Source organism: Centropristis striata, chromosome 13 (assembly GCF_030273125.1).
Source record: "Centropristis striata isolate RG_2023a ecotype Rhode Island chromosome 13, C.striata_1.0, whole genome shotgun sequence".
NCBI lineage: Eukaryota > Metazoa > Chordata > Actinopteri > Perciformes > Serranidae > Centropristis > Centropristis striata.
Window position 1 is genome coordinate 5,604,154 of NC_081529.1, and position 25,085 is coordinate 5,629,238.

A 25,085-nucleotide genomic window follows, 5' to 3' on the forward strand; every position below is an offset into this window, starting at 1 on the left:
CCACCACCTCAATGTCTAATCCCTGCATGTTCACCGGTGTGAAGTGTGATTTTTTCCACCCTTAAGTTAATGATCATCTCCCTTGTCTTGCTGGTGTTTAGCTGAAACTGATTGAGCTCACACCAGCTGACAAAGTCCCAGATGACCGTCCTGTATTCCAGTTCATTCCCCTCAGAAACATATCCAGCAATGGCTATATCGTCTGAGAATTTCTGGATGTGGCAGTGTTGGTGTGAAGTCTGACGTATAAAGGGTCAAAAGGGAGGGAGAGAGTGCTGCAGAGCACCACGTCAGACACACAGTGATGGAGCCTCACATACTGTGGTCTGTTGGTGAGATAGTCTGTAGTCCATGCAGCCAGGTGTTGGTCCACTCCCACACTTTCCATCTTCACTCTGAGCAATGATGGCTGGATAGTGTTGAAAGCACTGGAGAAGTCAAAGAACATGATCCTACCAGTGCTTCAGCTGTCCTCCAGGTGAAGCAGCGATCTGTGCAGCAGGTAGATTACTGCATCGTCCACCCCAATGCCAGGCTGGTAAGCAAACTGCAGGGGGTCCAGCTGTGTGCTCACCAGAGGTCGCAGGTGTCTCAGAATGATCCTCTCCATGGTCTTCATCAGGTGGGAGGTCAAGGCAACAGGCCTGAGGTGTTTAGGCTCCTTGGGTGCACCGACTTTGGTACCAGGACCACACAGGAGGTCTTTAGTATGTATGCTATTACCTTTTTATTCAAAGTACTGAAATTTATAATAGCAGTTATAACTAGGGCCGGGACTCGATTAAAAAAAAACAATCTAATTAATTAGAGGCTTTGTAATTAATTAATCGAAATTAATCGCATTTTAATCGCATATAAATATTTGAAGTAAATTTTTTCACATGGACTTTTAGTATACCATTGAATAATGACTGAATACATACAGCTTAAGCAACAAAAATATTGTTTATTTTTGTTCAAGTCCAACAGACCAGTAACAAAATTTCCCATCCACAGGGCCAACCAAATCGGCAGGCTTAGAATTTCGTAATTTTAGGGGCAAGGCCATTTGGCCTTCCCGTTCACATTTTTTAAGGGCACAAAGGCCGTTTGGTTAAATTACACCGGTTTTACCTTTCAGATTAATACCTTAACATTGTCATTCACCAAGAATTAATTATTTACCATTCATTATTTATTAAAACATGTGTAAAACATTTGTTTTAATTCAAAAACATTGAAAAACATATCATATTGTAAAAACATTGCATTGAGAGAGAGAGAGAGAGAGAGAGAGAGAGAGAGAAATAGGATGTGTGTGTGAGAGAGAGAGAGAATGTGAGCGATAATGTGAGTGAGAGAGAGAGACTGAAACAGTGTGCAGAAGTGAGAAGGTACAGAAAAATACTGCTAGAGAAAGACAACAGCCACCACCGTGACCTAAACACAGAAGTATCAGAGATACACTTTCTCCTGACACAGTGCAGTGCACAATATATTAAATATATTAGAAAGAACCTTTTTGGAAAATGACAAATGAACCTGTTTTGAAAAGATGGCAAAATGAATCTCTTGCCTGAGTTCATCTAAGCGTAAAGAAAGAGAAATGCCTCCTCCCTGCCATAAAAAAGGAACCTGCTGAGGCGAAATCTACATCAGCTAATTGTCGACCCCTTGTCCCTGAGGTAGGGAAGGCGTTAGCGATATCCCAACTAGCTAGCTATCGCTAGTATTCATGACGCAAAAAACGTTAACGAGTCGACTTTAAATAGGCTAATACAATGGTAATTACCTATCAATAGTACTTTCTATAAAAACGTAAATGTTAAGTCCTGTCAAATACTACCACATACTTCAGTTACAAGTTACAGCTTGTCCCACTTGCTTACCTGTGCTGCGTATCAAAACATGGCTGACTTGAATATTCAAATGAGCCATGTGTTGATGCGCATGTCTCCAAGAACGGAGAGTGGGTCGGGGTTTGACCACTAGGATGGCTGTATAATTCCGTAAGCCCTCCACGCGTCACTAGCGTTGTGTTTATACTGGAACTTTGACAGGGGCGCAAAGGCCATCTTGACCGTAAATTGAACATTTTTTCACAGGGCATCAAGGCCAAAGTGGGGGGCAACGACGTGGCCGTCGTGGCAGTCGTGAAATTCCCACCCTGCAAAGCGGTCTCATCAGCTTCTTCGTTCATGTTCACTGTGGTTTGTTGTTGTGTGAACTCATGACCGCTAGTTGGTGCTCCAGTATAATTGGTCCGCCTGAAACTCATCCAGTGAGAAACTTTCCGCGGTGCAAAAATAAGTTAATTAAAATGCGTACATTTTTTTAACACGTTAATTTTTGTGTAATTAATTAATCTCAATTAACGCGTTAAAGTCCCGGACCTAGTTATAACTAATATAATTAATTTTGTGGAACCAATAGTTACAGGTTTGATGTCTGCGACTACTGCTGCTTCTGACTCTACCATGACTATTTCACATGCCAACATTTGTTAAAAAGTTTTGAACACAAATGAAACACAAATACTAATGGTAATGTCAGCTAGTAGGTACTTTGATACATAAACCAAAGTAGTGGACAAAGTCAAACTTTGATGATGATGATGATGGTAATGGCATCCTAAAACTGTCAGTTACATATAAAGGATGAAACACACACACACACACACACACACACACACACACACACACAAGTAAGTAAGTATTTACATTTATAATACTACCATGACTACTACAATACTACTGCATGCAAACATTTGCTAATTAGCACCCAACACAAAGTATAGCTGAGACTGATGGTAATGTCAGTTGCAGGTATTTGTTTGCACATTTTTAATGTGAAAGTTGATGTTCAAAGTTCCAAGATGGCTTACTCCCAAAACTAGAAAAGTACGTACGCAAACTCACCTCCACATGTATCAAACTGCGCTTACGCCAGGTTCTGCGCACCTTTCCTTGATACATCCCAACCAGCGTGGAACTGAGCGCACATGCACGAGCCACCAGCCACGCCCCGGCTCCTCTCGAAAATGAATACGCAAATGACATGCAAATTACTATAAATCGCCGGAATGCCTGCTGATTATCGACAAAACAATGGCAAATCAACTTATTGCCACTGCACGCAAGGTGGACGTGGTGATCTCCGGGGTGGAGGCAGGAAAATGAGCTTTTTGTTGCCTCAGGTCTGGGATCAGCAACAAGGTGTCACTGTGGCTGTTAACGCAGCCGGATCAGAGACCTGCACCATGGCAGAAGGGTCCCTCAACACACGCTCCTTCTAAATGCCACCGTTATTGAATCTAGTCAGAGCCGTCAGAGCTGCCAGTGCGTAATGCATGCCATAATCATTTTTACGCATCAGTTGATAAGCCACACATAACTTGTTGTCCCGGGTTATTGATGGTGGAAAACGGCATTTTCCCTCCATTTACAGAGAGCTATAAACTATAAAAATAATGCCAGTTGTGTGTAATTAGAGTTTAGACATGAAACATGTTTTAAATAGAGCATAAAGGCCGTAGTTTCTGCCAAACAAAAGTTTGCGGTGCCGCCGCACATTCTCACGGCACCTCAAAAGGTTGCGGATCGGTCCGCACATTCTCACGGCAAGTTTACTTTTCATACATGTGGCGTGTGCGGAAAAAACAGCGTACGCAATGTTTTGTGCATACGCAGCGTTGATACATGAGGCCCCAGGACAGCCACTACATGGATATCGAGGCAGGATGGTTTTGATAACAAAAACATCTGTTTGTTGACTTTTGTCAAGTGTAGTCAATGCTTTATAGAAACAAACCCTCAACATAAACAAACAGGTCAGGCTAATCTTTCGAGAGGAGTGGAGAAAAAAAAGAAAGAAAAAAAAATCACAGCAGGGTATCGTATATATCTTTTATATAGTCCACTTTTATTAGAGAAATAATTTGATAACAGTTTATAATAGTAAAAAAGTAATACGGTACACATTAATACAAATTCTTAAATAAGACAAATGAGCAAATCATAATTTTTGCTCTCTGATCTGGTTTAATGTATTATGTAAATGTAGTGCCAAAGGAAAAGGCCTGTTTGCCAGGAAGGTAAAGCGGTTGAAATATTTCTAAATTAAATATACAAAAAAACGTATAGTAATTTTTAGGTGGCTAAAATGTTCATTAATTACAACAGTTTTTCTTTTCAACGTGCAGCACTCTGTTGCATCGAGGACATGTGTGGTATGCATCGTGGCAGCAGTTCAAGAAGAGAGGAAATGGAAGAAATAACAATGCAAATCCAAGTGTTAAGACCCTGCAAGACACAAACAGTTAGTGTCATGAACAGTAGTGTTCAAAATAATTGCAGTCCAATGTGACCAACCAGATTAATCCAGGTTTTTAGTATATTTTTAATTGCTTCATGGCAAACAAGATACCATCAGAGCAGTTGATTCTCAGAAAACCAACAAGACCCAGCATTCGTGATATGCACGCTCTTAAGGCTGTGCAATTGGGCAATTAGTTGAAAGGAGTGTGTTCCAAAAAAAAAAGCAGTGTCTGCTGTTGACTTTACAAACTCAAAACTATTTTGTACAAACTTTTTTGTTTCTAGGATTTAGCAATCCTGTGAATCACTAAACTAATATTTAGTTGTATGACCACAGTTTTTTTATAACTGCTTCACATCTGTGTGGCATGGAGTCAATCAACTTGTGGCACCTTTCAGCTGTTATTCCACTCTAAGATTCTCTAACAACATTCCACAATTCATTTACATTTCTTGGTTTTGCTTCAGAAACAGCATTTTTTATGTCACCCCACAAGTTCTCAATTGGATTAGGGGCGAAAAAAATCGGATTTGGGTCACTTCAGGCTGCAGTCTAACCGTAGCTATATTCTGCACTGCTAAAACTGTTTTAATTTCCACAAAGTCAATGAAAAGTTGTTGTTCCATCTTTACCAAAGCACAGCTTGCACGGAACGTTCAATGACAGAAACATTGTATCAAATTGTTTATTTAAATCAGATCTCAATCCCGATCTCGTATAACGAGATAAGGATAAGGATTTTTTTTATCCAGTGAATGCATTTCATTTATTACAATTTCCCAAACTTATTATTATTTAACTGCAAGTGAGCCTGCAGCACTGCTCCTGGACACCCTCATTGCCAGCAGACACTGCGCAGCATTCACAGTGCTATGTGGAAATCTGTAATTTCAGTAATCAAACTGTGGCTCTCCAAGTGCACAATCTGGCATAATTTATCACTTCTGGTCTGCAATTAGTCCTCAGTACTGTCTAAAATAGTTTTCACATCTCACATCTCAGAAAACATTGGAGAAAAATTCAAAAAGGGCTATTTTTTGATAAACTGACCATGTATTGAAGAATATCAAAACTTAATAAGGTGACATATTAACAGCCTTGGCATTACAGTGGAAATTAAAACAGTTTTAGCTGTGCAGGATCTTGTGCATGGTGAACAAGTAGAAGTTAGTCACTGACTGCAGTTTTTCACGACCAATCATGTGGTGTAGCCGAATCGTTTTAGATCCATTCCCCGAAGAAAACGTGATAGGGGAAGGTCTCTAGCCTTTTGGTTGAGCTGTCTGTTATGATGCCATGCCCCTCTCAGTTGATGCCACGCCCCCCACACTACATTTGGGTCAAAAGTCTGAAACTGAAAGATCTGAAACTGAATGAGATAGATCTGCAACTGATTTTTTTTTTAACTGTAAAAAAATAATATTTGAATCTGAAAAGATAAAACATGCAACTGAAAGAAACATATGAAGGTACAAAAAATATATATACCGTATTTTCCGGACTATAAGTCGCTCCGGAGTACAAGTCGCACCAGCCATGAAATGCATAATAAAGAAGGAAAAAACATATATAAGTCGCACTGGAGTATAAGTCGTATTTTTGGGGGAAATTTATTTGATAAAATCCAACACCAAGAACAGACATGTCATCTTGAAAGGCAATTTAAAATAAAAATAGAATAGAGGCAACAACAGGCTGAATAATTGTACGGAATGCTTACGTTACATGACACAACTGAGAACGTGCCTGGTATGTTAACATAACATATTAAGAGTTATTCAGATAACTATAGCATAAATAACATGCCAAGAAGTTTACCAAACCATCCGTGTCACTCCAAATAACGAAAATCCAATGAAATCTTCATCCTCGGTGTCACTTTTAAACAACTCCGCTAACTCCGGAGGTAGAAGATGCGGCGCTTCTTCTTCTACGTCGCTTACGTCAGACTCATCCTCATACTCGGCCTAGAGCGCCCTCTGGCGGTTTAGTGTGAAAATAACATGTGAAATGATATACCGGTAATAATGTGTTAATAATTTCACACATAAGTCGCTCCAGAGTATAAGTCGCACCCCCGGCCAAACTATGAAAAAAACTGCGACTTATAGTCCGGAAAATACGGTATATATTCAAAATAATTACCATAGTTGATCATAATTGTATTTAAGCTGAAATAAAAATGTGTACACTTGTTTTTATTTTGAATATGTTTTTTTTATGTTACGTTATGTTTTCAAGTACAAAACTTGTGACCCTCATCTTGCTCCATACTCCTAAGGACAGTGCTTTTACTTGAGGCATTACATTTCAAAGGTAATTATAAGGGTCCAAGTACTGAGTGCTACTTCTTCTAATAAGGTTTATTATATCATTAGGCATTAATCAAAAAAGCATACTAACTACTACTATCCACAATCATAGACACCATTTACTATTCCTATAACACACACAAAACACAAATATCACAGAGACCAAACATGGTCAGCCATATACTAGGTTTTCTTCCAGTCTTGTTATGGGTGTAGAGTCCTGTGTAGTGGAGATGATCGGTTTTGTTCTATATTTTACAATTTTCTTTCACCTGCCTATTGGACTATAAATGGAAATAAGGTTGTAGCTAAATCTGGTACAAAGCATATTTTATCGTTTTGGGATCGACATGTTTTTGTACACGGCCCATACATTTTTTTAAAAACTAAAGGGAATACATACGTGAGTATCATGACGAATATGTAGAAACTCAAGGCGAACTTCCCCATTGCGTACGTGACATTGGTCATGACCTGCTGCTGGCAGGAGGGGCAGGTCACTATGCCAGGAGAACGTCCCAGCGTCGAATCGTTGTTATCAAGCTCTCCATCTCCAGATTGTAGACTTGGACCGGGGCCACCTCCTCCACTGGTATATACTGATGGAGGGAGAGGGGAGGAGAGAAAGGAGGGTTGGATAGGAAATAGAAAGAGAGGATGAGAAGGCAAGAGGGAAACAGTAAAGTAATTGACTAGGCACTAGAATAAATTGAATCTAAACTTTTTGATTTGCATTTCTAGGAATGTAACATCAGGTGTAAGTTTACCTGGCAAGGCATTAGAGCTATTCTCCATTGGCTGGATGTAGTAAACATGGTTATACCCCTGACTCTCAGCTGGACAAGAAGAATAGAAAGAAAAGAGAAAACCACAGGAAAATAAACAGAAAAATTAGTTAATGAGCGAATCTAAAGAAGGTGATGATGTGTATGGATGATGTGTGTGAGCATGGTGTGTTTATGTTTACCTGGTGTGATGTAAATGTGGGGAGGTGGTTCTGTAAGTTCGGTTGGTTCTGTTTGTTGTGCATCTGTACTCATTATGCTGCAGGAAATAGCATAGAAAGTAAAATGTCGTTACAAATGTGATGCTGCTTTCTGCCACCTAATGGAGCCAAAGCTTGACTAAAAACATCTGTCAATGTCGGTCGTCTCCTACTGACACATTTTCAAGTCCAAAGTGATGGATTAGTTGTCAGCACAGCATTGCATTGAATAGATGATTGTTGTCAATATCCCCGAGGGGAAATGGAAGGACAGGAGTCCAGTTTTTGATATTTAGCATTTTTCTTTTTTGTCTCTTTGTGTGTTCACGCCGAAAATGCATAAAGGCTGCTAAGAAGACGAGGATTTATTAGAAAAGTCATACCTCAACTAGTGTTGGCTGACAGTGACTGACCACTGAGCGCAACATTGTGATTTAAAAGCTCCACCCCCCATCCACACCTACACATTGGTCATGACCTGCTGCTGGCAGGAGGTGCAGGTCGTCATACCAGGAGAATGTCCCTGCATCGAATCGTTGTTATCAAGCTCTCCATCTCCAGATTGTAGACTTGGACCGGGGCCACCTCCTCTGCTGGTGTACACTGATGGAGGGAGAGGGGAGGAGAGAAAGGAGGGTTGGATAGGAAATAGAAAGAGAGGATGAGAAGGCAAGAGGGAAACAGTAAAGTAGTTGACTACGCACTAGAATAAACTGAATTTAAGGTTTTTTGATTTGCATTTCTAGGAATGTAACATCAGGTGTAAGTTTACCTGGCAAGGCATTAGAGCTATTCACCGTTGGGGGGTTGTAGTAAACATGGTTATACCCCTGACTCTCATCTGGACAAGAAGAATAGAAAGAAAAAGATAAAACCACAGGAGGATATACGGTGACAGTGTTTCCCACAGACCAGGTAGCAATGTGTGGTGCTCCACTGACACCGGTGGGTGAATCGAGTGTCACAGTGTAGTGCAGTCGGTCATCGGGTGGATGCAGCGGGCGGTGTTCAACACTTTCTGAAGCTGCCACATGAAAAAACCTGTTTCTATTGTTCTTCAGAGTCACCTGCTGAGACACTATAAAGCTACAGCATTTCAGCTCAATCTTACTTCTTTAAAAGTAAGTTATTTAAGAGAAGACAACTAAAAACATTTTTACCAGAACCCTCCCTGGTTTCATTCCTCAAATATTAGGGCTGTAAAGTCCTAAATTCTTTAAATATATCACTTTATTATCATTTGAAACCCTTTTAGGTGAGAAAGTAGCCGTTTAGATCCCCAGTGCGTCGTTAATTTGTCTAAATACCAGCTACAATTTTGTTCGGACGAATTCGCCGCTACTCAAGCTAGCCGTCGTGAGCAACGCACTTCCGGTTACATTCACAAAAATAAAACGCCCGTTGCCCTTTATAACGTTAGAATTTGTGCTTTTACTTTGAAAACAGGAAGCGAACCTACCCTCGATGTAGCTAGCTTGAAGCAGCCGCTTTGACTGCTCTCGTCCCGTTAACGGCATTTAAGGAAACCATTCAATATGCCTTAACGTTACCAGAGAGTCTTGACAGCTCTGAGACCGGCCCGGTTCATTGTAAAACATTTATTTATTGATGTGAATGTGGTGTTTTCTTTGCGTTGGCTAACGTTACAGACGTTACAGTTTTTTTAATCCCCTAGAGAGGAAAAAAAACAGAATCATTTTGTGGCGGTCGGTCTCTATTCTGTGGCGGTGCGCCACAGAATGGTCTATGTGTGGGAAACACTGGGTGAGCTAATCTAAGGATGATGATGATGTGTGTGAGCATGGTGTGTTTATGTTTACCTGGTGTGATGTAGGGAGGTGGTTCTGTAAGTTCGGTTGGTTCTGTTTGTTGTGCATCTGTACTCATTATGCTGCAGGAAATAGCATAGAATGTCATTCAAATGTGATGCTGCTTTCTGCCACCTAATGGAGCCAAAGCTTGACTAAAAACATCTGTCAATGTCGGTCGTCTCCTACTGACACATTTTAAGTCCGCAGTTATGGATTAATTTTTGGCACAGCATTGCATTGAATAGATGATTGTTGTCAGTATCCCTGAGGGGAAATGGAAGGACAGGAGTCCAGTTTTTGATATCTAGCCTTTTTGTAGTTGTCTCTTTGTCTGTTCATGCTGAAAATGCCATGAAGGCTGCTTAGGGGACACAGGGATGTATTTGGTTTATTTATATTATTTAAATTAGGATTTATGAGAAAAGTCATACCTCCGTCAATACCTATTGTTGGCTGACAGTGAGTGACCACTGAGTGCAACATCTTGATTTAAAAGCTCCACCCCCCATCCACACCTACACCTGGGTGCTGTTTTTCGTGGTGGCATTTATTAAGTTTATGAATGGTAAAAATCCTGATTTATTTAATGTTAATCTTGCTCTGCAAGTGCAGCTGAAGGTGCATACTCACAACAACAAATCTTCTACAAAAAGTAGAGGAGAATTCATTCAAACTAATTCAAATTTTTGAGAACGCACTTCTTTTTGTCATCTATGTAATGCACTTATCTCTGGTGAAAGAATCAATAGGATGACGGACATATTTTTTTATATGTAATGGTGGATAAAGCCCCTGCAGTGATTTTGTGCCCATGTGATGTCATTCAGTTGAGATGACTGGATATCACCCAATCCAAACCTCAACCACTAAGTCCCTCCTGACTTTCCTATTTTACTCATACTTCATCAGTGTTAGAATTGTCGTCTTTTTGTTAATATGACCATGTTAAACTGAAATGTTTCATTCTGTGTGTAATTTATATCATATTTTATTTCCACTTTTTGAATTGAATTACTGACATAAATAAACTTTTCTATGATTTCTAATTTATTGAGATGCACCTGTATATGAGAAGTACAAAACTCCAAAAAGTGAATATAAATGTATTTCAAAAACATGTTTCTGCACAGTTTCAACATTTGATGGTTGAGCCTGATTCTCAGCAGGAACCTGTTTTTCTGTTCTGAAGAAGACTTCCAGTAAAAGCTGATTGACATGGTGGAAGCACTGGTCTCAGAGTTCCTCTTTCACTCTTCCACTGTGCTAGAAGCTGCTGTTGCAGCATTACAGTAATTGTTGTCGGGGCTAGGTTAGTCAAGAAATTCATTCTATGATTGCACCTTGAGTGAGAACAAGATCATGCTTGGAAAAGCATTGCAGAGTAGCTACAGCAGGCAGCGTGCTTTCAAGATACTTTAAAAACAGATGTGTTGATTTAACAATATATAAATGTAAAACAATGTTGAAAATCCAATCACAACAGTATTTCTGTCTCCATGAAACAGATTGCATGAAACAAATAGATGGACAAGAAATAGCAGAATTAAAAAAGAAGGTCCAATGTCCAACAGTTTCTATGCTGGTGTTTCTGTCATCAGAAAGGCTGATGGATGTAGCTTCTGAGTGCGACTCCTAAAAATGTATCTGCCACATTGCAGAAATACTTTAAAACTACAAAGGGTAAAGTAAAACTAACAATACATGACCTCAGCTCAGACACTGCATGCTTTATCTGAAGCTTCATCATTAAGGCAGGTGTCTGGGAGTGGATTAATGGAGGCAGAATTGGCTATGACTGATACAATTTAAAAAAATAGTTAAGGAGCCAGTTATGAGATATAACTCCCATCTGAGTTATGCTTGTACCAAACTAAAGACATCCCAAAGCAAGGGGATGGGTTGAAAATGACTTTTAGTAAAAACACTTTTAGGATCTTTAAGTGTATTTCTATAATAGCTGGGGGTTTGCCAGAAAGTCGACCATCGATGTTGTAATCGGTGGAACCTGCTCTTCCTGATGCTTAGCAGGATGACTGAAATAATTCAGAAAAATTTTGGCCCGAAGCCCATGAACAACCCCAGTTAAAAAAAAGTAGTCCCAACTGTGTAAACTGTATAAAACGTAAATAAAAAGAGAGAATCAAATTCAGAATGGTGTTCTAGAAAAACAAATGTTCATCAGTTTGAACATTACATGTAATGTTTTTGTACAGTTTTAAATTAAATAAATTAAATCTCAATTAAGTGTAAATTCCTCCAAAAAAGTTTGGGTCAATTATTTCTCCCCTTTAATAATAATAATTTGTGTTGTATTATATATTGTTGGATACACCTTTACAAAGAGGTACAATTGGCAAGGATCGTACTTCTGTTGGAGGAGCAGCACAGCTAAACGTGTGGGCAGAAACACAAAACCTGAATCTTTACACTATATTCCTTTTGTCTCTACATCTCATTTATAAATCTCTTGGCAGTCTTACCTTGGTGGAGTGTTGCAGTCAGAATGTGTAAGTGTTTGCAAACTGAAGCAGAGTCAAGATTGTAGCATTGACATCCACCTGTGTCACCTGTACCTCCACAAGCTTCGTTAAACACGCCCACAACTCCACCCTCCACCCAAGACTTTGGCCCCTTCTCATTTCTCTTATTTGCATCTTTGTTTCCCTCACTTGGATCATTTCTTTGCGTCAGCTGCATATGAATAACAACCAGCATTGTGTATTTATACTGTGAACTGTGTCCTGTTTAGGGGCATGGGAATGCCTTTATATTATATATTTTTTCATTTTTATTTTTGTCTGTATATAGACAATCCTGGCGAGAAATTCATTATTTAATATCCTAGAACATGATTGTGTCTCCTGAACATGGAACATGGGAATGGGGAGGTTTTGATTCTATTTTATTTTTTTCTGTTTGTTTCCAGAGAGGCATTTTTTCTTTAAGCCTATTGTTGAGAGGCTACAAGGCAAGTCACTGTCAAATGTTTAAACTTTTCAAATGAATTAGGTGGTGAAATTTGTCAGTTTTAATGTCAATGGTCTTAAAGGACCCGTTAAAAGGAAGAGGGTGTTAACATATTTAAAAAAGATTCAAACAGATATAGCCTTTGTCCAGGAGACTCATCTTACTGCGCAGGAATACAATAGATTAAAAAGAGGATGGATTGGCCAAGTCTTCTCTTCATCTTTCAGCTCTAAAGCCAGAGGAGTTGCTATTTTGATCAACAAAAACATTCCCATCACTGTTCAGGACACAATAAGTGACCCACTAGGCCGCTATATCTTAATAAACTGTCTAATTTACTCTGAATCGTGGACCTTACTAAATCTTTACGCCCCTAATTGTGATCACACTTCCGTTATTCAAGACATGTTTCTTAAAGTATCAGGGGGTTGTGGACATATTCTTATGGGAGGAGATTTTAATTTCTGTTTAGACCCAATTTTGGACAAATCAGCAACCTCCAACGCAAAGTCTAAGTCAGCCTCAACTACTCTATCATTTATGAAAGATTTAAATCTAACAGATGTTTGGAGGCAAATACATCCCCAAACCATAGACTATTCTTTTTATTCAAACCGTCATAATTCACATACTAGAATGATCTTTTCTTACTGTCAACACATGTGGCTTACAGAGCATTGGAGTCTGATTATTTGCCAAGGATACTTTCTGATCATTCTCCACTCACTCTGTCTATAGTAATGCCTGAGAAAATGGCCAGCATGTACAGGTGACGTTTGAATCCCACCCTCCTCAAAAAAAGTGACTTCTGTCAATTTGTCAGGGATCAAATCAAACTATACTGTGAAACAAACTGTCCTTCCTCCCCTAATAGTTTCATACTATGGGATACATTAAAAGCTTATTTAAGAGGACAAATAATCTCATATACAAAAGGACTTAAAAAATCATATGAAGCAGAAGTGGAAGAATTAGAGAAAGAAATCCTTGGGCTGGAAAAAGACTTTCAACAACATAGGGATAAGAAGATATACAGTTTATTGGTCAAAAGAAAACTCAAGTATAATACGTTATGCACTTATAGGGCTGAGAAAGATATTTTGAGAACAAAACAAAGGTACAATGAACTGGGGGAGAAGGCTCATAAAGTCCTATCCTGGCAATTAAAGAAAGAGGAAAGTTCAAAAACGATTAACCAAATTGAAGATGAACAAGGCTGTATTACACAGAACCCAAAAGAAATAAATGAAACCTTTAAAAAGTTTTATGTTCATTTATATGAGTCGGAATCACCAGAAGATCTGTCCACGATAGATACATTCTTAAATAATATTGAGTTGCCTAAACATAGTCAGGACGACCAGAGGTGATTATATTCACCATTTACCTCCAAAGAGATTGAAAACGCTCTAGCTACACTGCAATCTAATAAATCACCTGGGGAGGATGGGTTCCCCCCCGAATTTTATAAAGAGTTTAAGGATTTGCTTATACCTCTCCTTATGGATGTAATTAATCTATAATCTAAAACACAAAGCCTCCCTGATTCATTTTCAATGGCTATAATTACAGTGATCCATAAAAAAAACAAAGACCCCTTAAAATGCTCCTCTTTCAGACCAATCTCACTCTTGAATGCAGATTATAAATTGATTTCTAAAGCTATAGCAAATAGGTTGAGTAAATTCTTACCAAAATTAATAAACCGAGACCAGGTTGGCTTTACCCAGAAGAGATCCTTTGCCAATAACATGTGTAGGTTACTTAACGTTATTCATATGACAACCTCCAGTACTGAACCTAGTATAGCCGTTACCCTGGACGCAGAAAAGGCCTTTGATAGGCTTGAGTGGCCCTATCTATTCAAGGTTCTATCTAAATTTGGATTTGGCTCCTATTTTATTAATTGGGTCAGAACGCTGTATAAGAAACCACAGGCCAAAATAATTACTAATGGACAGATGTCCACTGCCTTCCCCCTCAGTAGATTGAGCAGACAAGGATGTCCCTTATCCCCTGGGCTTTTTGTTATAGCTATTGAACCTCTGGCCGAGACAATCAGACAAGATTCAGAGATAAAGGGTGTGAAAGTGGACCAGACGATACATAAAATTAATCTTATGGCAGATGATATAATTCTGTATTTAACAAAACCATCTGATTCCCTTGCTAAATTAAAAACCGTTTTGCATGCATTTGGATCTGTCTCTGGATATAAGGTCAATTATGACAAATGTGAAATTCTCACACTCTCAAATTTTGACTACACTGAAAATCAGCAAAGAGGTCCATTTAAATGGTCTCCAAGCGGGATAAGATACCTTGGAATTATGGTGGATAACAACCTTAAAAATGTGTACAAACTCAACTACTTACCACTAGTTAATCAAATAATAGAGGATTTACAGAAATTGATGAATTTACCTATCACTTTGATCGGCCGAATAAATTGCATTAAAATGAATATACTACCAAGGCTGCAGTACCTCTTTCAGTCCTTACCGATTCCAGTGCCATCCAGTTTTTTTAAAAACCTGACAATTCGACAATTAGACAATTCATATGGAATGGTAAGACTCCAAGGGTCTCAATGGAAAAACTTACATGGGACTATAAACTGGGGGGTCTTCGACTGCCTAACCTTGAAAAGCATTATTTGGCTGCCCAAATGCGACTCGTTTCTTTTTTATTTGAAAAGGAAAATGTTCCACCTTGGATCTCAATTGGAATGTATGCTCTTAAAGAAAAGTTTCCTGCAGACTTTATTTATAAATGGACACCTACAACCATCTCCAGAAGAACCGACAACCCTGTCTTGACTCATATCATCAAAACATGGCATGAGGTCCGGAAACATATTGGACTAAGAAATATATTTTCACCCAGAACACCATTGAAACCACATACCTATGTCAGTGGATAATAAGATCCTGGAAACGTGGCACCAGAAAGGGATTCATCATTTGGAGGACTGTTATAAGGATGGATACCTGATCTCTTTTGAGGACCTAAGGAGGAAATATGATCTGTCCAGCAGAAACTTCTTTTGTTATTTACAATTAAGATCATTTCTTAAATCTGTTTTGGGACCTGAAATGACTTTACCCATTCTCAGTGATCTGGAAAGACTGCTTCATGAGGGTAAAACACCTCGTTTTATTTCAAAAGTGTACTCCCTCTTAATGGTTGATGCTCCAAAACCAGGTTTACATAAATCAAGGAAGAAATGGGAGTCTGACTTGGGTGTGACAATGGGTACAGAGCTCTGGGCTGAATTGTGTCAAAAAAGTCTAACTGCCACTCTTAATTCAAGATACAGGTTGACTTATTATAACTTTCTTCATCAAACCTATCTTACGCCGCAGAAATTACATAAATATAAACCTGAGATATCCAACCTGTGTTTTAGATGTAGTATGGAGGAGGGTTCATTCCTACACTGCACTTGGTTATGCACAAAACTTAACACATTCTGGCATGACTTATCTGACATCATGACAAAACTCCTAGGACTACATATTTCCCATTAGATCCTCAAACCTGCTTATTAGGAGATACTACAAATATTGATGCACGACTAAAAAAAGCTCAAAAGAGGTTTCTCTCACTGGCCTTGTGCGTTGCCAGGAAGTGCATCGTCATCACGTGGAAATCTGATTCCCAACTTTCTATAGGAAGATGGGTTTCAGAAATGAATAGCTGTGTTCCACTTGAAAAAATTACATATACACTAAGGAATGATTATAATACTTTTACAGAGATGTGGCAGCCCTATTTAGCATCTATGGACACATTGCCAGCTTCTATGGTGGACGGGTTGTAGTTTTTGCATTCTCTTTGTTGTCAGAGCTTACTCTTGTCTTCCTTGCCTCTCGACCGTTTTTTATTTTATTTTATTATTATTATTATTTATTTTTTTTATTTTTATTTTTATTTTTTTTTATTAATTTTATATCATTAGTATTTACATTATTTAATTTTATTTATCTATTTATTTTTTCTCTCTCGCTTTTCAGTTTGTGGGTGGGTTGGGGGAGGGTTTGGAGTTGTGTGTTTGTGTTTTCATGTATATCTTGTTGAATTGAAAACTGAAAAAAAATAAAATATTCTAAAAAAAAAAAAAGTTAGATGATTAAGGAAAAAGGTAAATGATGTCACTCAGATCAAACCTACACTCAGGAATGATCAGCCTCATGTGGGACTAAATGAAAATTACAAACAATGTAAAAGTGTTTCTTGCTGACGGACAGATACATACTCTCTACTGTTGTTGTTTTTTTTACTTTAATAATATCCATAATAAATCTGAATGGAGGAAATAACCATTTCAATAAACATAAATCTTTCTTTTAATTGATTATAAATGTAAAAATATGTTTGTGGTCTTTTTGTTGTTCAGAGTCACAATAAAACAGATTTTAACTACATGGCGGATCATATAAATAAAATATAAAACTTGTGGTTACACACTTGAGTTTAAATCTGTGATCTGTCTTCACTCCGGTTTGAAATTACAGCGATGTTGCCATGTATAAGATCAGTCCGAACAGCTGTAGCGTCTAATCAGCAACCGATGTCAAGTCCGGGGGCGGGGCCACCGCTAAAAGACTTGTGCATAGGATGCTCGCATGTATCCTCGCTCCTCCCATATGCTTCCTCTATCCTCCGAGCACAAATAAGAGTTTTGGGATGGTCGTAAAGATGGTGCACGCAAAAGAACTTCCGGTTCAAGCGAGGATAGAGGATAGAGGAGACATAAAATAAGGGACATGGGATGGACCCATAAAATAAGCAACATGAGAAAGGACCTTTATTTCCTGCATCCTCTACATTTTTATGCTCCAATTGGTGCCTAATCTGAACCCATTTATGGTGTAAATGCTTTTATTTATGGAAAGGAAAACACAAAAGTTAGGCAGCTGGAGTCCTGTACTCGTGTGCATTTATTCCCCTGCTAGACAGGAGGGTCAAAACCATATCATTCCATCACTTTTCAACTCATATGTGACCCTGACTGTAAAACCATCATTGTTGTTGCACAGTGGCCCGTTAGCACACATGATCCAAGGAAAGCATCATTATGATGTTTCTTACAGTCTGGGAGGCATAAATTGTGATAATCCCTATAAATGAACAGTTCATTTGTTTGATTTAAAATTAACAATCCCTTTAAACATATAGTATTTGATAAAGTTTATTTACAAGCCTTCATTTTAACAACATAATGTATGCAGAAGTTTATGAAAATGATAATAGAGAAATTTATTTCTAACATTGGACAAAATTAAAACAGCTCCCAAAAAGTGCATGGGCTGTGGTTAATTTAACTTGCCAGAGCTTTAAAAAAAAAAAAAAAAAAAAGTGAGCATGATATTTAAGCTCTGACAACACAATAACTCCCAGTCTGTTTGCTAATAATATAATGTTTGATTTTGGCCAATGCAGTGGCTCATCCGTAGAAATAAGTTACATGTGAACTGCAGCCTTTCAGTTTCATATAATGGTGCAACTGATAAGACAAAGGTAACAGGAAGTTATTTCTTATTTCTGTGGCTCCATTCCTGCCCTCATGTTCATCATTTACAGCATTGTTTCTTGTCAACATGCAGCACTCTGTTGCAGCGGGGGCATGTGTGGTATGCATCCTTGAAGTTTTTCATGAAGAAAGGAATCAGGCAGCAGCACAGGACCAACCTGCAGAACACACACACACACACACACACACACACACAGTTAGTGTGTGAAGCCGTATGCAATAATTTGCTTTGCTTTGATTTTACATTTGTCGTTTTTTAGCGAGAAATGATCTGGGTGTGAAGGAGGTCAAAATCTGAAATTGGATTACCTTATTTGCAATCAATATTTCAAGGTGTTAATGAAATGAAAATCTTGCGTGAGATATATATTTTTTCATTTTAGCCACAGATGCTGCCCCAAATGTGTTGAGACCAGTGTTTTCACGATACTAAAATTTTCAACTCAATACCGATACTCAGGAAAATATTCGATACTCGATACCATTTTCGATACCACCAGGATAAAAACAAAGACCCCAAAATTTTACAGAAATGTTTTTATTAACAAGAAAAATGCTTTAAATATTTATATTTATAATAAAAAACAGTTGTGAAAAAAGAAACTGCAACCATGATAACATGCTTCAGATACTCGATACTTTTGAAAATGAGTATTGTATCCGGATACAACATTTTAGTATCGATACTTTTTTGAGTATCGATACTTTTGACAACCCTAGTTAAGACTATGCTCCGTTCAGCAAAAATAGAAATTAAAAGGTTTGGTCAACCTCCCTTCTTTTGACTAATTAATTTCTATACTGCTCTTTTTTTATTTTATTTTTGATAAAAAGTGTTGTTGACTAGAAAATGACTATACAAATTGAATGTATTGTTATTATTTAATATATATATTTAGAATAATGATGACAAAAATGATTTTTGCAATTGTAATATCATACAAAATAATTGCAATTAGATATTTTTTCCAAATCAGGCAGCCCGATATAAAAGCCATTTGAATTCATTTCAAAACAGGCTTGAAGCTTCAAAACCCCCAGGGTTACTGTCAGTCAGCAGTGACTTGTTCATTTTGATTCATTGATTTAAACTTTGTTTGATATTTTGTCCCATGGCAGTGCAATTTCAACTGTGGCATTAGTCTGCTGTCTGCACTGTACTGAATAGGGAGTTGAAGATCACAGAGATGTATATTGTGTACATCAGTCTGTAGGGGCCCAACGGCCTCTTAATTGGTTAATGTGGCCAAACCAACAGGATGCCCTTAAGCACACACTCACCCGCAGCAGATGAAGAGTAAGCACATCAGCCAGGCGTACGTCCCTGCTTTGTAGGTGACGTTGGTCATGACCTGCTGCTGGCAGGAAGTACAGGTGGTCATTCCGGGATCACGCCCAAGCGCCGTGTCGTAACTCACATACTTGCTTTTGCCTTCTCCAATTTCAAATCCTGAATCTGAAGGGGAGGGAAACAGACAAGTTATGAACTATGTACTGCACCAAATTATTGATTTTTTTTTTTTGTGATTCAACTTTTTTTAATTTAGTTTTCATGTAAAAACAACAACAATAGAGTAGACAGCATTGGTATTATACAGTACAATAATATGCCCCCAGATTGATCACAAGTGAATTTCCAACCAAAAAAACATTAGTAAAAAAGGAAAAGAATACAAGGAAACACAAGACCAGAGTAGAATAATATTTCAGGCACCACAGCAGCATATTTGCCTCATCACATTAAAATAGGTAAATGACCGTGACTTTTTAAAGTTCTCATTTTCATTATTTACTCTGGCTAACATGCTCATAAGGCAGTATCTCTGACATAAGGTCCAGCACACCAAATTATTGCTAAGATTTTTGATTTTCCAGGATGTGAAACACGAGGTGTTAGTTTACCTGCCGTGGCAGTAGAGCTGCTGGTTTGGGGAGGACTGAATGGGGTGTGGAGATGGTAAACCTGCATGCCATCTTGTCCCTTAACTGGACCAGAAGAAAATGAAATGGGATACAGAAACAAGAGTTAAGGAGACAAATTGATGATAATTACAATAATGGTGTGTGTGTGTGTGAGCATGGTGTGTTTTAGCTTACCTGGTGTGATGTAGGGAGGATCTTCCCCTGCACTCATTGTGCTGCAGAAAGACAGCATAAACAAACAAACAAACAAAAAAAGGTAGTTAAAAATGCTGCTCTTCTTCAGTGAAGAAACAATACACCCATCCCCTATGAAACATAACTAAAATTTATCTCAGTACTTTAACAATATTTTCCCCTTGCCTTTCCCCCTCATGAGACACGTGTGATGCTGCTTTCTGCCACCTGATGGAGCCAAAGTTTGACTAAAAACTAACATGTCAGGTATGGATGTTTCTTGTCAGTATCCCTGAGAGGAAAATGCCTGGACAAGAGTCTCTCTGGGTGAGTGACCACTGAGCGTAACATTGTGATTTAAAAGCCTCACTCCCCATCCGCACCTACACCTGGGTGCTGGATTCCGCAGTGGCATTTATTAAGATTATGAATGGCAACATTTCTGATTTATTTAATGTTAATCTTATTCTGCGAGTGCGACTGATGGTGGCTACTCACAACAACAAATATAAAGTAGAAGAGAATTAATTAAAACAAATTCAAACTTTTAAGAACATGCTTATTTTTAGTGTATGTTGTGCACTTATTTCTCATACACTCAAGAATTAATAAGATGACAGACATCCTTTTATCCGTAATGGTGACTAAAGACTTGCGGTGTTGATATCTTCGTCCATTGTGATGTTTCAATGTGGACATCGTCATATGCTGATTCGGTAGATATTGCCCAACCCAAACCTCAACCAATAAATCCCACCTGACTTATTTTTCATTTTTCTATTTGCTGATGGCTCATCATATAGAATTGTCATCTTTTTGTTAATGTGACTGTAATGTAAAATAAGACTGTATAACACTTTTCATGAGAAAACGCAGAGAATCGAACAAAACAGTGGAGGGAAAACAGATTAATACTATTTAAATATTTTATATTCATGCTGCATCCTATCCCATAAATACTTGTGCATGTCAAATGGTGGACTCACAATAAATACCATTTCATTCTTCATGACTGTCGGACATGGTGTGAAATACTTGGATGACAATAAACTCAGGCGGTCATCCAGAATTATTCATATAACCTGACTTACATCATGGATGTATTTTATTAAATCATAATACATTTTAGGTTTCTTTACATCTAGGTTTATTTATGTTATGCCTGTATAAATAAACACTTTAACATCCATTACATCCCTAACTCTCGGTTTACGGTTTCTCTCCCCTCCTTTTCTCACTCTTTTTTTCACCTGGTACTGAAATGAGACTAAGGAAAAGTGCCCTTAATACCACTTGTCGCACAGCCTTTTTCAAGAATCAAGAATTGATAAAAGTTGTCAAAAATCCCCATCAAAATACCACCTTAAGACACCAAGACCTTAAAGAACACCACAGATTTGGTACATTTGGTGATTCAACAGCGATTACTTTTGTTCTGGAAACTCCTGGTAAACCCCCTTATTGTCAATAAACCCACACATCCTCTGAATGCTCTAGGTCTCTAGTTAATGAGGCTGTGGTTATCCTACAGGTCACAACAGGTCATTTTACAGTGACCGTCAAAGGTCAAGGGGTCACTTTGGAAATGGCCCTTTCAGGTTTTTTTTTGTGACAAGGCCATTTTCACTCTGGATCGTTAATAAGCTTCCTTACCGACAATATAGCATGTCATGGTTGGTACAAATGGATTCCTTATGCAATTTAGTTTCATATGTAGCAGTTACCTGAGCCCCCAGAGCCTAATAATTACCTATAGAGACAGAAGGGCACCTTCTCCCAGATCAATAACTTAACACTGCAACACAGGCTGTTCCTGTTTGTCACAATCAAAAAGCTGCTCTGTTGTCATGTCACAAGTTTAATATAATTACCTCATACAGGAAAACATTCTGTCTGTATACGCCTGCCAGGTTTCTCTTTCACCCACTCAAAAAACACTAATTGCTCTTTCCCACCCTCACAGACACACACACACACACACACACACACACACACACACACACACACACACACACACACACACACACTCTCTCTCTCTCTCTCTCTCTCTCTAACCATAACCTGAACCTTCAAACCAAGTCTTTGGGTTTCATTCTCAAACAGGCCTTTAAAGATTTGTTGGACAGTGAGGCCCTTGTTGTTGCAGGAATGCAACCAAGCTGCATGCTTTTCTGTGTGTCATTGATGCCTCACACAAATTTACCCAATAGTTTCTATGCTGGTGCTTCTGTCATCAGAACGGCAGATGGAGGCAGCTTCATCTGCGACATTGCAGAAATTCTTTAAAACCACAAAGGGGGAAGTTAGGTGATGCTAATAAAACAATACCTGACTTTAGTTCAGACACTGTGTGCTTTCTCTAAAGCTTCATCATTGAGGCATGTGTCTGGGAGTGGATTGATGGAGGAAGACTTGGCTACAACTGATAAACTAAAAAACGAGTTAATAAACCAGTTATGAGGCATAACTCCCCTCTGTGTTATGCTTGTAACAAACAGGGGTGTGAAGTTAGACTTTTAGGTGTATTTTTTTAAATAGCTGGTCGTTTCCCAGAAAGTCGATCACGGATGTTGCGTTCAGTGGAACCTGCTCTTCCTGATGCTTAGCAGGATGACTTAGATTTCATTTAGAAAAGTTTACACCCTAAACCACACTTTAATCCGGTGTGTACGACCCCAATTCCAAAAAGTAGTCCCAATTGTTTAAGCTGTGTAATACGTAAATAGCAAGAGTGTATCAAATTGTATTGAGTGTGTATTACTACAAACACAGATTGATCATGAAATAATATGTCTTTGTACAGTTTTAAATTAAATACTTTTAATCTCAATTAAATTTGTGTTTCAAAGGATTAGCAAATGATGATGATTGCATTCTGTTTTGTTTTTTTTCGTTAGAAAATTTGGGGCTGTACTTGTGGCGTGGGTGCGGCACCCTGCATTCTTTTACCTGGTTCCTGATACTTTCTGATTAGTCACACCTGCCTTCCTTTCAGCTCATCATGCTGCCTTATATTAACTCTCATGCTTCATTATTTTATCGCCAGATCACTCAGCTACAGTGGTTCTCTCCGCTTCAAGCCACTCTTGTAAAACTAAATTTAAGAGTTAAGAAAACTAGTCTTTACATAAAATATTTAGCCGGAAAAAAATCACAGCAACCTCAGTCGCACCTGAATAACTTAATGAAAATATTAAATGTTAAACATATTGAAGCCTTGATACATGCTTCTGAAACATTTTTACTCAAGACTCTATGTACTTTTGAAAACCTCCATAAAAAAATAAAGAAACATAACAGAAACTATAACAAAATCGACCAGGAATAAACATCAAAATTAACATCAATATTGCTGCACGCTGAGCTGAAGCCTAAAAAAGTTGCTACTGTGATCAGTATCAACCATAAAATATACTTTTAGGTCACAAATGAATTAACTGTGGTCAAGTATATTATTATTCTTCAATCTCAACTTTCTAATAACTACCACTCCTTTCCTGCCTTCAATGTATTGTTGATGCCTTCCAACCTCACACCCATAAACATTAACTCCTTTTACGTCTTCAGTTTTAAATCCTGTCTTACAAACTCAAGAAACACACAATCCAAATCTTCACAATAAAATCCTTTTGTCTCTACAACTCATATTAATCTCTTGACATTCTTACCTTGGTTGAGTGTTGCAGTCAGAATGTGCAGGTGCAAACTGAAGCAGAGTCAAGACAGACTGTAACTGTGACAGCCACCTCTGTCACCTGTACCTTCCTTAGACACGCCCACAACTCCATCCTCCACCCAAGACTTTATTTCCTGCATTCTGGTCATCTTTAGGTTCCAATTTGTGCCTAATCTGAATCCATTAATGGTGCAAATGCTTCTATTTATGAAAAGGAAAACACACAATTTAGGCAGCAGATGACAATTCAAAATACAACAACACAATGGAATATAATTCAGTGAGGTACATGGGCATTCTGTCTTGTTTTTATTATTTATTCCCCAGTTGAACAACTTTTCTCATTTAATGTTATCCCTGCTGAGTCAACACACATGTTGCCATGATCCAGATCTCTGTCATATTTTTTTAGTTTTGTTTAAGAAAGTAACCTCTTTAAATGTGCTTGTCACACTTATTAATGTCATGTATTCATTCCTTCATTAATTATCCTTTACCGCTTTTCCAAACTTGGGTCATGGGGTGCTGGAGGAAATCCCAGCTGACATTGGGCGAGAGGCTATCACAGGACTGAAACATAGTTACAGGCAACCATTAATGCTCTCATTCACTGCTACGGGCAATTTAGAGTCACCAATTACACCAAAGCTGTATATCATTGGACTGTGGGAGGAAACCGGAAGACCTAGAGAGAAGCCACGCTGACGCCTGCACCCCCCTGTAGCACTTACTCATGTCAATGATACAATTATAGTTAACTCATAATCCCCTGGAATTTCATAGCTCACACATGTTCCAGAAAGGTGATGATGGTGATGTTGTTCAAACTTTCTTCATATTCAGAACAAATTTCACATACAGTGCCAAGAAAAAGTATGTGAACCCTTTGAAATGACCTAGTTTTCTGCAATAATTTGTCATAAAATCTGATCTGCATCTAAGTCTAGACACACACATTGGCCCTCATTTATCAAAGGAGCGTAGAAACGAGTGGTAGCCGGATGCCGAAACATATTGCTAGCACCACGCGTACAAGCAAACAAGGTGATGTTTTAATTAATGTTTTCTATCAAACGTTAGCAAAAACTTTATTTTGAAGCCCAAAGAAAAAGCCGAAATATATAGGGCCAACTCCCAGAATCAACGCAAAGTTAAGCTCAGTATTACTCAAATACAAACACGTTAGCATGAATATTAAGCTATTTAACCGGCCAGTTAAAAGACACATTTTTCTAGTTTTTAACTAGCTAATTTGCTATTAACGGCTACACAAATATCTTTTATAAACATTCCATTACCAAGACATGCAAACATACCTTTATCTTGGCGTTTTTTCTCCTCTTTCTTTTCTCTGCTACTGAAGGATGCAACATTGTTTTGCCTCCAACTACCTGCTCTTTGGATG

General features: G+C 38.3%; 2 protein-coding genes across 3 annotated transcripts in view; one reads left to right on the forward strand and one right to left on the reverse strand.

Moving 5' to 3' along the window:
* The window catches only part of LOC131983176 (pentraxin-4), a 90,238-nt gene that overhangs the window by 35,096 nt on the left and 30,057 nt on the right, over positions 1 to 25,085 (forward strand). The window lies entirely within an intron of this gene.
* si:ch211-157c3.4 (Lipopolysaccharide-induced tumor necrosis factor-alpha factor homolog-like) lies at positions 17,948 to 23,725 on the reverse strand. Its single transcript, XM_059347868.1, has 5 exons — positions 23,673 to 23,725; positions 20,005 to 20,045; positions 19,810 to 19,893; positions 19,189 to 19,363; positions 17,948 to 18,065 (listed from the first exon to the last, which is right to left on the reverse strand). The coding sequence occupies exons 2-5, from the start codon at positions 20,039 to 20,041 to the stop codon at positions 17,948 to 17,950; spliced, it is 414 nt and encodes a 137-aa protein (XP_059203851.1). The 5' UTR covers positions 20,042 to 20,045; positions 23,673 to 23,725.

What these genes read in the sequence shown, in the direction of transcription:
- si:ch211-157c3.4 (XM_059347868.1), bottom strand. Translation starts at nt 20,041, where the DNA reads ATGAGTGCAGGGGAAGATCCTCCCTACATCACACCAG. An exon ending in CAGCTCTACTGCCACGGCAG is followed by an intron (nt 19,364 to 19,809) that starts GTAAACTAACAC and finishes CCTCCCCTTCAG; the next exon opens with ATTCAGGATTTGAAATTGGA. An exon ending in TTACTCTTCATCTGCTGCGG is followed by an intron (nt 18,066 to 19,188) that starts GTGAGTGTGTGC and finishes TGTGTTCTGCAG; the next exon opens with GTTGGTCCTGTGCTGCTGCC.